This window comes from Chanodichthys erythropterus, chromosome 14 (assembly GCF_024489055.1).
Source record: "Chanodichthys erythropterus isolate Z2021 chromosome 14, ASM2448905v1, whole genome shotgun sequence".
NCBI lineage: Eukaryota > Metazoa > Chordata > Actinopteri > Cypriniformes > Xenocyprididae > Chanodichthys > Chanodichthys erythropterus.
In genome coordinates this window covers 21020604-21035277 of record NC_090234.1, presented here as the reverse complement: position 1 = coordinate 21035277, position 14674 = coordinate 21020604, and the positions used below count along the sequence as shown (strand labels likewise).

Genomic DNA, 14674 nt, shown 5'->3' with positions numbered 1-14674 from the left:
AATTCCTGATATCAAGAACTGAATTGTTGATATCAAGAATTCATATCCTGAGATGTGAATAAAAGTCAAAACGGCTTGCCATAGGTGTAAGCAGGGTTGTGACAAAACAAATGTGATTCATACGGACCTGTGTCATCTGCTTTTGCTTCAAGCATGTTTGGCTTTTGAAGATTCCCTTGTTGTTTTGTAAATTTGGCTACAGTCTCTGTAAATGATAGATAGATAGATAGATAGATAGATAGATAGATAGATAGATAGATAGATAGATAGATAGATAGATAGATAGATAGATAGATAGATAGATAGATAGATAGATAGATAGATAGATAGATAGATAGATAGATAGATAGATAGATGCTTTAAGTTGCTTTATATAAAATGTGTGTGCTAAATGATAAGTAACTAAGGAAATCACATGGTTTGCAGATGGTGATGTTATAGCTATGAATTAAACATCAGTTGGTCAACATCTTATAAACATCTGGGGCATAATATTAGTGTTCATTTATGTACAGTTTAGTTTTTTGTAGTCCTGCATGTCTTATGTAGCACCATGGTCCTGGAGGAACACTGTTTCATTTAGCTGTTTTGTATAGCTGAAATTACAATAAATTCTGACTCTGATTAGGAAAATGATGTGATGATCTAATCACTATTTTTTTAGTCAGTTACTTGGTATTGACTATAGGGGACTGCGACCTCATACTGTAAAACTACACTGGATTTTGTCCAATCTTTGCTTTAATGTACACTTGAGAGATTGTATTTTCTAAATAACAAGAATTCATTTTTAATGAAGGTGACATTGCCTCCTCCTTCCTAACAGGCTCATGCCTAGTCAGCGGAGCGCTTGTCTCACCTCTTAGATTTAGATCTGCTGAGTCAGCTGTCAGTTCCTGCCGTCACTTTCTGTTTTCTCAATCATAGATAAATAAAAAATCAGGGAGAATGTGCACAATGTTTCTTCCCATCTATTTTAACTACAGCACAGTAAAACAAAAACAGTATAGTGTTGTACCTCAGCAAACAGCAGTTAATTTGTGTAAGCTATATAAGTAAGAGTCAGACGACCACTTTTGTGATAGTTTATGATGCTTTTGCAACAGTTTGGGCCTTTTCATCCTGTCTAACAACAGTGTGTAACAACAAACAATGTATAGGGACAGAGTAACCGAGGGAGGCACAAGAGTATTGCTGCTGAGTAGAATATGCATACTATGTAAATATAAATATACATTTTTTCGGTTTCTTTTGTTTTTCCTCTCCATTGGTCAGTTCTAAAGTGAAAGTGAAAAAGTTTAAGTGACTTGTAGCCAAGTATGGTGTCCCATACTCAGAATTTGTGCTCTGCATTTCACCCATCCAAGTGCACACACACACACACACACACACACACACACACACACACACACACACACACACACACACACACACACACACACACACACACAGCAGTGAGTTCTGAACACACACAGTGAACAGATACCCGGAGCAGTGGGCAGCTATTTGTGCTGGGGGGTGCTACACATCATTTTCACTTTTTCACTTTCACTTTAGCATTGATGAAATGGAGAGGAAAAACAAACACAGAAAAGGAAAATAAGATTATTGCTAGAGAATAAATAATACTCTCTACAGAAATGCTACATTTGCTGAAGACAGAGGCATCATGCACCGTGCTTTTAATGTTTTAGCTCATGCTAGAAATCTGCCTCAACAGACAGGTTAGGATAACAGTGGGTGATGAGATATGACATAATGTACTGCAAGATGCAAACAAACATATAATTAAACACATAAATCAACAAATAAAGTAATTTATTAACTAATAGTAGCTGTCCTTCTTATACACAATCGCCACCCAGCGGTAGTAAATGCAACGTACAGATCGAAAATCGAAAGTAAAATCTGTCTATGGTTATTATACAAGTCGATACAAGGCTGTGACGTAAACCTGTTGTAGAATAAGTAGAAATGGAGAAAGTCATTTTGAAAAGCAAACCTAAACTCATCAATTGGCTTAAAGCGGATTCATTGATTTTGCAACATGTTCAAGCAAGCGAACTTATAACAGCGTCGGAGTACGATGAACTGAACTCTATGACAGTTTCCAGGGATATGGTTATTAAACTTTTGGACTTCATCCTTGGGAAGGGTGAAAATGTGTGTCGAGATTTTCTGATTTTGCTGAAAGATGATGAAGTGAATGAATTTTCTCCTGAACTCAGAAAATGGATTGAAACCGTGGATACTTCAGGTATGTTTCTTTGCAAAATATAACGTGTAGGCTACATATAATTGTGCACTTATGATTTATGATATAATATAGCTTAAAAATCAGTTCATAAAGTGAAACTAGTGGCCCATTTTAGCTGAAGGGCGTCAAAATAGTAGCAATCTATAGACTTTTTCATAAGATAGGGTTTGGGAATGCTGTGTTGGGAATAGGCTATATAGGCTATGTTTTCGTATAGTGATCATTCGTGAAACTTAAATATGTCCAATATTTTCATCTTATGAATAGATAAACACCAAGCCTTAGTAAGATTTGCCTGCCCACCAGATCGTCGTGTGCTCAACTTAAAGTCCAAAACACGGATTTAAAAAAAAAAAAAAAAAAAAACATAAAGGTGTTTACTTCAGGAATTAACAAAATGGCGTCGATGACGTTGAGTTTTGATGTAAAGAAAAACTTAAAGAGAAAGAGCGAACTATAGGCTCCATATGATTTTTCTATATGAAACATAGCCAAAAGACAAACATAGCCTATTATGCCTAATAAAAATGGCTTCCAACCTAGGGTGAAGTAATTAATAACAATTTGGGACAAATAATGTAATTCAGTGGAAAACAATGTCATGTTAAGGTTTGAAGCTCATATGCTGGTTTGAGCTGCATAGGACCAGCACTTGGAGCTCGAACCAGCATACCAGCTTCAAAACCTACCTTAAACAGCATTATGCTGGTTTAGTTAAGTTTTTGTGATAGGCATATTAAACTGCCCTGTATGGAAAAGAACTGTACATTTCTTCAAAATGATATTATTGAAATTATATAGGCCTACACATTGGCCTCAATTCTTGCAAACAAATAAATAAATAAATAATTCTAGCTTCTATCAGGTCATTACAAGGTTAGATTCAATACCATTTGTAGTCTCACCTACTGTGAATAGCTTAGCTATGTGTTGTGTTAAGCTGGCAGATCAATATACTGTAATATACTGTCCATGATGCTTTGCATGATTTTTGCCATCTAAAATAACATGGTCTTGCCTTTTCTTTTTTTTTCTCTCTCTCTCTCTTTCTCTCTCTCTCTCTAGAGACAGCAAACACAGCTGCACATTCAGGCATCCAAGTAACAAGTTAGTGTGGTTTATATTTATTATAATGGGAAACATTATAGAGTGCAACGGCCAGGTTCCAGAAGTAAAAAATCATTCAAAGTCCCTTTAAAGGAAAGTCTGTTCACTCGGCAGCCATATTTGCAACGATCTGGGCAGCTATTTCAGGCATCCAAGACCAAGTCTGTGTTCAAAATCGCCCTCCTATACCCTCATTCACTATTCCCTACATTACCACATCAAAATATAGTCCACTTGAAGGAGTGATTTTGAACAATAACTTTAAAGACAGACCTACTGTGAGCTATGATGTTGTAAATACATGGTATTTGCTTCCGCTGAAGCCTGCATTATTTTAGCTTATTTTTTTTTTTAAATAATCGTGTTTAATAGTGGAATTACACATGATGCTGTACAGAAAATTACACCAATCAGAGAGTTAAAAAATCAACACATTCCAAAATAGCTCTTTAGCTCCACCCACTCCCTTCAAGCACTGCAAATGATGTAATATCCCTATGCTCTCAATATACTGACATGTTTGTGTAATTTTTAATCTGATTATGCTGTTCGCAATGCTTCATGAGATTGTAGTTCTTTCCCTCACTAAAACCGTTAAGTACACAGTCTTGTACCTTTGTCATTTTGTCTGACTTTTTTGCTTCAAATCAAAGTTTGTAGTGTTGTTATGATTCACCTCGTAGCTGATTGGCTTGGTTCATGTCTTATAACAAAGACTATTTTCAATTCCCTATGGGAAAAATGAATGAAAAAAAAAAAAAAAACTTCCGGAATCAGCGCCGCTGAAAAAGGGGATGGGCACTGTTGCACTCTATTGGATGTATTGTATAATGAACAATTGTATGAACTGACATAAATTTTATGCAAACAGGCAAAATCTATGCATCTGGTGGCAGCAATGTGTATTCGCCTAACATAACTGGTGCAACTCTAGGCTCCATTGAAATGAATATGACTATTGCACCCTCTGGCAAATCAAATTGTAAGTTGCAAATTGGTAAATATTATTTTAAATATTTCAGACATTTATTTTACAGAAGACTCAAAGCAAAAGACGCCAAAAGGATTGGACTTTTTTTTTTTAAACTCAATTCATGCCAGCAATTAAAAAAATAAATAAAAAAAATAAAAAAAATAAAACATAATAATCTCACAATAATCCTATTTTTTTTTTTTTTATGTTTCAGGCCAAAAACCTGATAGAGACTGTGAAAGAAGAGAAAATGGTAGCAGGTCAATACAAGGTTAGAGTCAATCTTATAAATAAATATATATATATATATATATATATATATATATATATATATATATATATATATATATATATATATATATATATATTGTTTCCCATTTTGCCTTCATTTTCCTTTTTCATTTTTGTTCTTTTTATATTCCCAGATTATCAAAAGTTTCTAAAAAACAATACCAGTCGGTTGGTTCAAAAAGTGAAGAACATTGATCCAATTATTGATGATCTTGACTTGCACGATGAATCAATTGCAAATGTGAGAGCGAATCCAACACGCCAGAAGAAGATGAGGGATCTGCTTGACTGTGTGAACTGTGAAAGCATAGCTAAGGCCCTGGTCGATGCTTTGTTAAAGCATGAAGAATCTCTGATGAAGGAACTGCTATACTAAAGTTTGTATTGTTTACTCATGAGTTTAACCACAAATATTACAGGCAAGCATTGGCATTATGTACTTTTTTTCTTTTCTTTTCTTTTCTTTTCTTTTCTAATTTTTTTTAAATAATTGATTGGTGAAGGAATTTTACTTTTCTTGTATCGAGGACCAAGTAGGCTACATTGTTCATATAACCAAACTTGTCAGTGGTGTGTGTATATATATATATATATATATATATATATATATATATATATATACATATATATCCTCCACAAATATTGGCACCCTTAGTAAATATGAGCAAAGGTGACTGTGAAAATAAATCTGCATTGTTTGTCGTTTTGAGCTTTCATTTTAAAAAAATCACAAAATTCTAACCTTTCATCGAAGTAAAACAATTGAAAGTGGGGGGAAAATCACATTATGAAATAAATGTTTTTCTCCAAAACAGAAAAACATTTAAAACCAAACAATATAGTTATGATGTGCAGCAAAAGATTGTTGAGCTTCACAAAATAGAAAATGGCTATAAGAAAAAAGCTAATGCATTGAAAATCCCCATTTCCACTATCAGGGCAATAATTAAAAAGTTCCAATTAACTAAAGATGTTACAAATCTGCCTGGAAGAGGACGTGTGTCTAAATCGTCCTAATGTGCAGTGAGGAGGAGAGTTTGAGTGGACAAAGACTCTCCAAGGATCACAGTTGGAGAATTGCAGAGATTCGTTGAGTCTTGAGTCTCAGAAAGCCTAAAAAAATGATCAAACAGCACCTACATCCCCACAAGATGTTCGGGAGGGTTTCAAGAAAAATCCTCTGCTCTCATCCAGAAACAATCTCCAGCATATTCAGTTGTCAGACAAGACTGGAACTTCAAACGGGACCGGCTTCTATGGTCGATTCTCTGCCGGTTTCTATGGTCAGATGAAACTAAAAAAATAGCTTTTTGGCAGCAAACCCACCAGATGGGTTTGGTGCACACATGGATAAAAAGTACCCCATGCCCACGGTTAAATATACTGCTGGATCTTTATTGTTGTGGGCCTATTTTTCTGCTGGAGGTCCTGGACATCTTGTTCAGATTCATGGTATCATGGATTCTAACAAATGCCAACAGATAAAAAATCAAAACCTGACCGCTTCTGCTAGATATCCTATGATGGGCCGTAGTTGGATCTTCCAACAGGACAATGATCCAAAACAAACATCAAAACCAACACAAACATGTGTCACTGAGCACAAAATGAAGCTTCTGCCATGACCTTCCCAGTTCCCTGACCTGAACCCTAAAGAAAATGAGTGGAGAGAACTGAAGAGAAGAAGCACCAACATGGAGCTGGAATCTGCAGGATCTGGAGAGATTCTGTATGGAGAAATGATCTCTGATCTCTTGTCAGGTGTTGTCCAAACTCATCAGGCATTATAGAAGAAGACTCACAGCTGTTATCTTGGGAAAAGGACGTTGCAATAATTGGGTGCCAATAATTGTGGCCAACGTGAGCTAGAGAAAAACACCTTAACATTACATCAGCTTTGCTTACTGCCTAATATAAAAACAACACTTATTGCATTCGTTTTTATCAACTGATTGGTCAATGATTGAACCGTTAAATGCTAAATACCTGCTAAATACTATATCCTCTGTGAACTAAAGCAAATTATGTTGTCTTAACATAACCTCATGCTATTGTTTGTTTTTTGAGTTTTAAACACTTTAAACTTTTTTGTTGCTTACCCTTTTTATACACTATCAGAAACAAATTAAGGTTGCATACATAAAGGAAGATGAGGTAAGACATCTCTCTTAGGACTAGTGCACAATTACTGATAAATTACACTTAGATACCAATTTACTTGTTGGCAATATATAATCTTATGTGTGGAACTAAACTAAAATATTTGCTAAATTTTGTTTTGTCACAACATTGAAAATATAAATTCATGAATTATGTCAACAATTGTAATCTATACAGCAATTTGTTATATATAACATGAAAAATATAAAATATATTATTAATTAAAAAAATATATATATATTATATTATATTATATATATAAAATATATATTTTTCTTTTAGGCCTACATTTGTTTACTTTTTTACTATTTTACTTGACACAGCGAAACTGCTTGAACCAATTAAAAATATTTGGAGAACCAATGGAGAAATTAGCCTTCTAAATGAGAAAATCTCTCACAGCCTCGTTATCATTTAATATGATATCTTGGTTATTTGCCCGGTTTCAAGCACAGCAGCGTAGAACTGTCCAAAACAACTGGAGTCGCAGTAACACAATTCAGCCACTAGATGGGGATGGTGGAGTAGCACAGTGGGTGAAGAGAAGGAATGAGGAGCCTGAACCGTGATCTGTTGGCGTTCAGCATGGCACAGGTAAAAATAAATACAACTGTAATCTGAATTATAAACTATTGTTCATACTATAGAGCATTATTACACTCGAGTGGGTAAGTTACTTTCACATTTATATTCATCATATACTCAGGTTTGGAGGCATTCATGCTTGATACTTTGAGGTTTGTTTGATTCTTCTACATTAGACTTGTGGGAAATTTTAAGTGCTTACAAGAGTACAAGAGCACACAAAGTTCTTTGTCATGCATTACTTGCACTAAGTGGTTCTCAACTGGTTTGATGGGACAGACATTTTCCCATGGTCATCAGTCATATATATATATATATATATATATATATATATAATATATATATATATATATATATATATATATATATATATAATATATGTATGTATGTATGTATAGCCTACTTAACATAGCCTAAAAGGTAAGGCCAAATAGTTGTCCCAAACTAGTTTTTGATACAGTAAAGTTAGTAAGATGGTATGAGCCACAGTAGTCAAAAATATACAAAATAACACAAAGTGAAAATAAAGTGGCATTTTGGGGTTATGGAAACAACAGCTACCATGGTAATGCTAACATGAACTGTTAAAGGCACAATAATATCCAAAAACCACTTGCACAATGTTATATATTTTGTTCAGCTGTGTACTTCCATTATCCTAAATGTTTCCAAGAATTTGTATATTCAGAGAAATTCACAATTTAAATAGTACCCGTCCCTCCCTTTTCACTTGTCGCCTGTCAATGACCTAATCCGCTTGTTAAGTCGTGACGTAAGGAACGCCATTTCCAGGTCCAAGCCTCGACTCATTTCACTTGAGAATGCCATCGACGGCCGTTTATGAGCGCTATTTAGTCATATTAACATCAATCATTTTAAAAAGTTAAACATTTTAAATACTTACAGTCTATACAACAGTCTCCGTGCTCACAGCGTCATAGACATTAATATTTTAAAGATTTATAAAAGATGAATCATTGTCTGGCCATCTGGAATTTTGATATGGAGATAAAGGTTATGATTATACTTTTTTTGTAGTATTACACCACATAGTGTGTGTATATTAGCACCATTTGTTGTTTTCTTGTGGTATGAGATCGAGCATTAGGACCCGGAAGCGCTGCCGTGTGACGTCAGACTTAACAACTGAATATCTGCGTTATCCCTGGTTTCCTTGTACTGCACAGTAACCATGGCAGCAGGCGGGAGAGCTGCAGTCTAGCGACATGTTATTGTTTCCTTCAAACATTATGGACCATGGGAAGCAAACTTTGGGACAAAAGGAGAAATAAAACGAGGATCAATATCGTATATCAATATCAAGTGAAACAGTGCCGCATTACCTAACAATTTTATGTCGTCAGATAAACTGACCTGTATCAGTAGTATTTCAGCTTTGCGAGTAGTTCTGTAGAATGAAATGTCCCTGATATCTGTCTCTCATTAGCAATCGCACCCGCGATTCTCGGCCACACCTTGCTTTATACCACGGTCATGTTAAAAACTTTAAAAAAACATTATTTTGCCATAAACATTATTAGATCCATCGGAATGACAAGTTTTGAAAAGTTTAGCGACCCCTAGCGGCGAAACAAACATACTGTGCCTTTAAAGGTGCTCTAAGCTATGTCACAAGTTTTTAGGCTAAAACATTTTTTGTCAAATACAGCAAACATCTCCTCACTATCCGCTAGCTGCCTGTCCCCTAAAAAAACACGGTCTCTGTAGTCGCCACAAGCTCCAAAAATGACAACAAAAACTACATGGTGCAGCCTGGACCACGAATCATAATAAACATGCTCCAGCCAATAACCGACAAGAATGATTTTTAATGTGTGTTCGTGACTGTTTCAGGAAGCATGGAGGGGAGGGGGAGGAGGAGGAGGGAGGGTCTAGCTAGCCTCTGTTTTGTTTGACAACACTTCGAATGTCAACAGGAAGTTACTCCACCCAGCATCACTTAGAGCACCTTTAATGAAACATGGAAACTGCTCCTGATGAATAGAATGACCATCATGCATGCAAATCCTTTCCAGCTAACACACAACACCATTTAAGTAATTTATTGAAATCTTTTTGTAATTACATTATTTATTGACAACATAACTACAACTATGCATGCTCGTAATAATTTCTTCTGCGCCAATGAGGTGATTGATATACAGCGCGCGCGCCGCAAGCACAGTATAACAGCTGAAGTTTGCTTTTCTGAGGTGAGAGACTTTTTATTTCGTAACAAGTTACGAAAATAACATTAGAATAAAGACACTGACATATAGCCTGGGTTTTTCTCAGGGACTCTTTACTTAAACTGCATCTGACAGAAGTGTCAACAGCTTTCATGCACAACTTTCAAAATAAAAGTCTTGCATCAGAAAAACACAGAATCACGTTTGTTGTTTTTTCTTGACTGCACAATCCGCGACCAACTCAAAACGGTATTGTGACCCACTTTTACGTCACGACCCACCAGTTGAGAAACACTGCACTTGAGGGTACATTAAAAAAGTAATTTTTTTAACCACAGTGGTTGCAGTAGTTATCAGAGCCATAGATTAGAACCAGATGGTGGGTCTGTGACTTTATTGTGCACTCGCATCCGAGACTAATATTTTAGTGACTTTTTGTTTTTCTACTTTAAATAAATCTGCCCTATGTGTTTCACAACTTCTTAGAACCATTACAAATCAGATGTCAAATTTCTATGGTACATTTTAAATCAAAAGCGTGTTAAATTATCAAAATAAAAACACTATAAAATCAAAATTGACAATTCTTTTTTTCTTTTAATGGAATATTGCAGTATTTATTGTTTATCCATGCTCATCATTTCTTGGGCCCATCAAAATAACTTCTTCCTCTTGCAGCAACATCTCTTCTCTGATGATGCGCTTACTGGCACAAGGGCGGGACATCCTGTCACTCACATGAGATCGACCAATAGCAAACCACAGCAATCCAATCAATTCTCCATGGACAAAATCAAGGGACCTTAAATTTTTTCTTGTGCAAGAAGCCATTTCCTTGGACATATGTCACGATAGGAAATAAAAGACTACCACAATTTCCACTTCCACAATTTCCAGCTTTGATAGAAATGATTTTACATTTAGCAGTGACCCAGAGAAAATGTCTGTTGTTGCAAGCTTTGGTTGATTTATTTATTGCAAATTCTCCATAGTGTCATTCTTGGTGAAGTTTAATGAGATTGCTCAAACTGGATTATGAAGATGTCATTGCCTTTCGCTGATTATAAGAACAAGACCTTGGCTGCGTCTGAAAACTGGAAAATGCTGCCTTCAGAGGACACATTTCAAGGTAGGAAGACATCAAGGCACATCCGAATTCAATGTTAGCTTCACTTCCAGCTAGAAAAATAAAGATGGCTTCCAAAAGTTGCGTTTGCTGCTCAGTTTGTGTATAAATGTACGTTTTTGACCAACATTTTCCTCTTTTGATGTCATTTCTAGCGAGAAATGACTACTGTAGTAAAGAAATATTTTAGTTTTCACCAAAGCTCGCGCTGTTTCACGGTAGATCATTAAACTGTTACGCTGCCTCAGAAGTCTGTCTGAAATCAGTTCCGTGAAGTGCCTTCAATGTACAAACGCTGCCTTACATGTCGTTGCCTGATAGGGCAGCGAGGCAGCAAGTCACCTGCCTAGGTTTTCAGATGCAGCCCTTTGCAAACTTTGTCATTATTTACTCACCCTCAAGTTGTTCCAAACCTGTATAAATTTGTTCTGCTGTACACAAAGTAAGACATTTGTTACACAATTGTAACCAAGTGCCTCGCAATGACTACCCCATTGATAGTAGGAAAAAAAAAATACTATGGTAGTCAGTGGGGGTGGAGATCTGCTTGGTTACATTCTTCCAAATATCTTCCTTTGTGTTCAGCAGAACAAAGAAATTCATACAGGTTTGGAACAACTTGAGGGTGAGTAAATGATGGCAGAATTTTCATTTTTGGGTGAACTATCCCTTTAAGACATCTGCTCTGTTCTAAAACTGCCTAACATCATAAGTGATGCGAAGAAACTGTTTATCTATCTATCTATCTATCTATCTATCTATCTATCTATCTATCTATCTATCTATCTATCTATCTATCTATCTATCTATCTATCTATCTATCTATCTATCTATCTATCTATCGTCTGTCTGTCTGTCTGTCTGTCTGTCTGTCTGTCTGTCTGTCTGTCTGTCTGTCTGTCTGTCTGTCTGTCTGTCTGTCTGTCTGTCTGTCTGTCTGTCTGTCTGTCTGTCTGTCTATCAATCTATCTATCTATCTATCTGTGTGTGTATGCAAATCTCTCGCTAATAAAATCCTGCTTGGATGCTGCATTGTATGGCAGTACATGGAGCTATTATGATTTACTAAACTTGCAACTGTCCAAGGCGCTTGTTTATATGAAGCGTGGCTGTTTCAAGTACTAGAGCTTTTCCCCATTCAACCTTTTTTCTGACTCAAGTATCCTCACTGCAGTACGCTAATTGTTATTCCTCCTCTCGCCTGCCTGTCTGATGTTCTCAGGCCAGTCTGATGCTGCCGCCGTAAGTGGATCACTGCCCTGCAGCTCACGCATCACGCACCAGACAGTGTAGTGGTAAACAGGGTCAGAGATTTCTCCTCTCTGAGCGACTAATGTGAACCCACAAGAGTTGCTATTGCACTTAAACAGCTTATACCAGCATGTATTTCTGGTCTGGATTGGTCTATGCTGGTTTGGAGTTTCCTACTAGTCAAGAGTAGATTGGAACCGGTTGTGAACAGATGAATGCTGTTTGGAAAGCTTAGCTGAACAAATTCAGATAGACTTAAATTTAGGGAATGAGTGGCCTACCAGTACAGGCTGACTAGATACCATGTGTTAATGATGGCGTGAAATGGAAGTTGCGATAGTCTTTTCTTCTGTAGTCTCTAAATGTAGAGCGGGACTTGATTTTTGTCCATCTGGAATTGATAGGATCGTTGTGGTTTGCTATTGGTTGATCTCAGAGAAAAGTTGTTGCAAGAGGGAGGAAAGATATTTTAATTAAACTAACTAATTTTAATTAATTACACACACACATACATTATATATATAGATATAGATATATATATGTATATGTGTGTGTGTGTGTGTGTGTGTGTGTAATGGGGTTCAGTGTTGTTTTCAAAATATCTTTGTGTGTGTGTGTGTGTTCCACAGAAGAATGAATGTCATACAGGTTTAGATTGGCTTGAGGGGGTAAACTGGTTCAACCACATGAGACTTACAGTTTATTTAACAAATCTTTCATGGAGTGAAGAATGTAAGTTGGTCCTCTCAAACTAGATACTTTAGTTTGCGAGTATTGGACATCACAGGCTTATTTAAAAGTCTGGCACACGTCAATCGAAGTATCTGCAAAAAGATTCCCAGAACTCTGCGTTCCTCTAAATAGCCGTGTTGTGCTTAGAAGCATTCCGAAATAGTTTTTGCTTTCTATAAGCTATGGGGATCACAGTGTCAAATGTCAGTTACTTCCTTCTTTTCCATTCCCCTGGCTTCCATATAGCTCCCATTGGGCACATGATTAAATAGCCTTCTTGAGCCCCTTTTAGTGCGGGTTACCCTGACGCTTTTAATAGTAAGAGTTTCAAATAACTACTGTATGTGGACACCTGAAAATGTCTTCAATTTTGTAAATGATTATATATATAATATATATGTATATGTGTGTATATGTGTTTATATATATGTATGTTATATATGTATATATATATATTTATGTGTATATATATATATATATATATATATATATATATATATATATATACACATGAATTACATTTTAAAATTACATTTGAATTACATGAAATACATTTTATGAATTACATTTTAAAATTAAAATAGAAAACATTTTATTTAAATTGTAGCAATAATAAACAATACTGATTTACTGTAGTTTTGTTCAAATAAAAGCAGCCTTGGTAAGAAAAGGAGACAAAAAATTAAACAAATTGTATTGAACCCAAACTTTTAGTACTTTTAATCCCAAACTATCTATCTATCTATCTATCTATCTATCTATCTATCTATCTATCTATCTATCTATCTATCTATCTATCTATCTATCTATCTATCTATCTATCTATCTATCTATCTATCTATCTATCTATCTATCTATCTATCTATCTATCTATCTATCTATCTATCTATCAAAAACCTCTAAATATTACATATATTTCATTATATGTCCATTTAAGTTCCCCTATTTTTATATTATATATTTTTGTTTACACTAACTTAAAAAGTGATAGTGCTATATTAAGACTTAACATTTTTAAAATCAGTATATGTTCAGTTTAAACCATGAACATTTTGACCAACCTTTGAGACCATTAACCACATTATCTTGCTCTTTAGCTACACAATGGAAAGTGGTAGAACCACATTAGAGAAATCCTGTATGGAAGGAAAGAAGGAAGTCACACTTCCTTCTCTGTTTTCAGCACACAGTGATGTCAACATAATGTCTGAGTCTGATTACTTGTTACTTGCCCTTTAAAGCTCATTGACCAACATATTTGAAAGAAACATAATTTTATAAATCCATCAGAAACTTGTTAAACTTGCATAATAATGTGTCATTCAGAGTCATAATTATTTCCAGCACTGCCAGTCTGTTTTCATTGGTCATGCTGAACTATGCTGTTGAGGTTGATTTTGAGACCTTTCAGGGACATTTGGTCATGGGAAATGGCATACTGTACTGTATGTAGTGTCACTGGGAAGGAGTGTGAGGGGAAAAGAGATGAGCTAGTTTAACATGGCAGGTCAGAAACTTGGAATATCCTAAATAATATACACATGGAAATGTTGATGTGCACATCGCTGTGCCTTTTTTTGTTTGCTGAACCTCTTCTCTGTACTTTTTTCATATAAGAGACTGATAGAATCACTGTGTTTTAACATAAGACTCTTTATCTCACTCTGTCTTGTTTACCAATTATAGATGCCATTAATGGCATTTTATTGGCAGGGTATGTTTTTTAGAAAACGCATTAAAGAGTTGCATCCATCTCCTATCAGAGCTAACAGATGCAGGATTGATTTTAAATGGCAGTTTGATTAGGCTAATATAAATATGTTATCTTATTAAGTAAAGTCCCTTCCAGTTTGCCATCTGGACAGTATTTGAACTTTTCACCCTTTGTGCATTACAAAATAACAATAAACAGACAAAGTATGATTCATAAGCTGCAATTGGAAGTCTTTTTTTTTCTCTCTTTCAGATTTAAATAGAGATTTTGATTATTATTTGCTAGAGGT

The 14674-nt window shown here is 35.4% G+C and overlaps 1 protein-coding gene across 4 annotated transcripts in view; it reads left to right on the top strand.

Moving 5' to 3' along the window:
• Positions 1-1902: 1902 nt before the first annotated feature.
• The window catches only part of si:dkey-10c21.1 (uncharacterized), a 70999-nt gene continuing 58227 nt past the window's right edge, over positions 1903-14674 (top strand). The window contains exons 1-7 of one of the 4 annotated variants that reach the window (XM_067409350.1): positions 1903-2257; positions 3323-3364; positions 4236-4346; positions 4552-4608; positions 4763-5005; positions 7239-7382; positions 10241-10691. In XM_067409350.1, the coding sequence (XP_067265451.1) occupies positions 1975-2257; positions 3323-3364; positions 4236-4346; positions 4552-4608; positions 4763-5004 (735 nt within the window). In that variant the 5' untranslated portion in view covers positions 1903-1974 and the 3' untranslated portion in view covers position 5005; positions 7239-7382; positions 10241-10691. Of the gene's footprint in view, positions 2258-3322; positions 3365-4235; positions 4347-4551; positions 4609-4762; positions 7383-10240; positions 11041-14674 lie in introns of those variants that run through there. The other 3 variants (XM_067409347.1, XM_067409351.1, XM_067409349.1) reach the window with 3 other exon arrangements.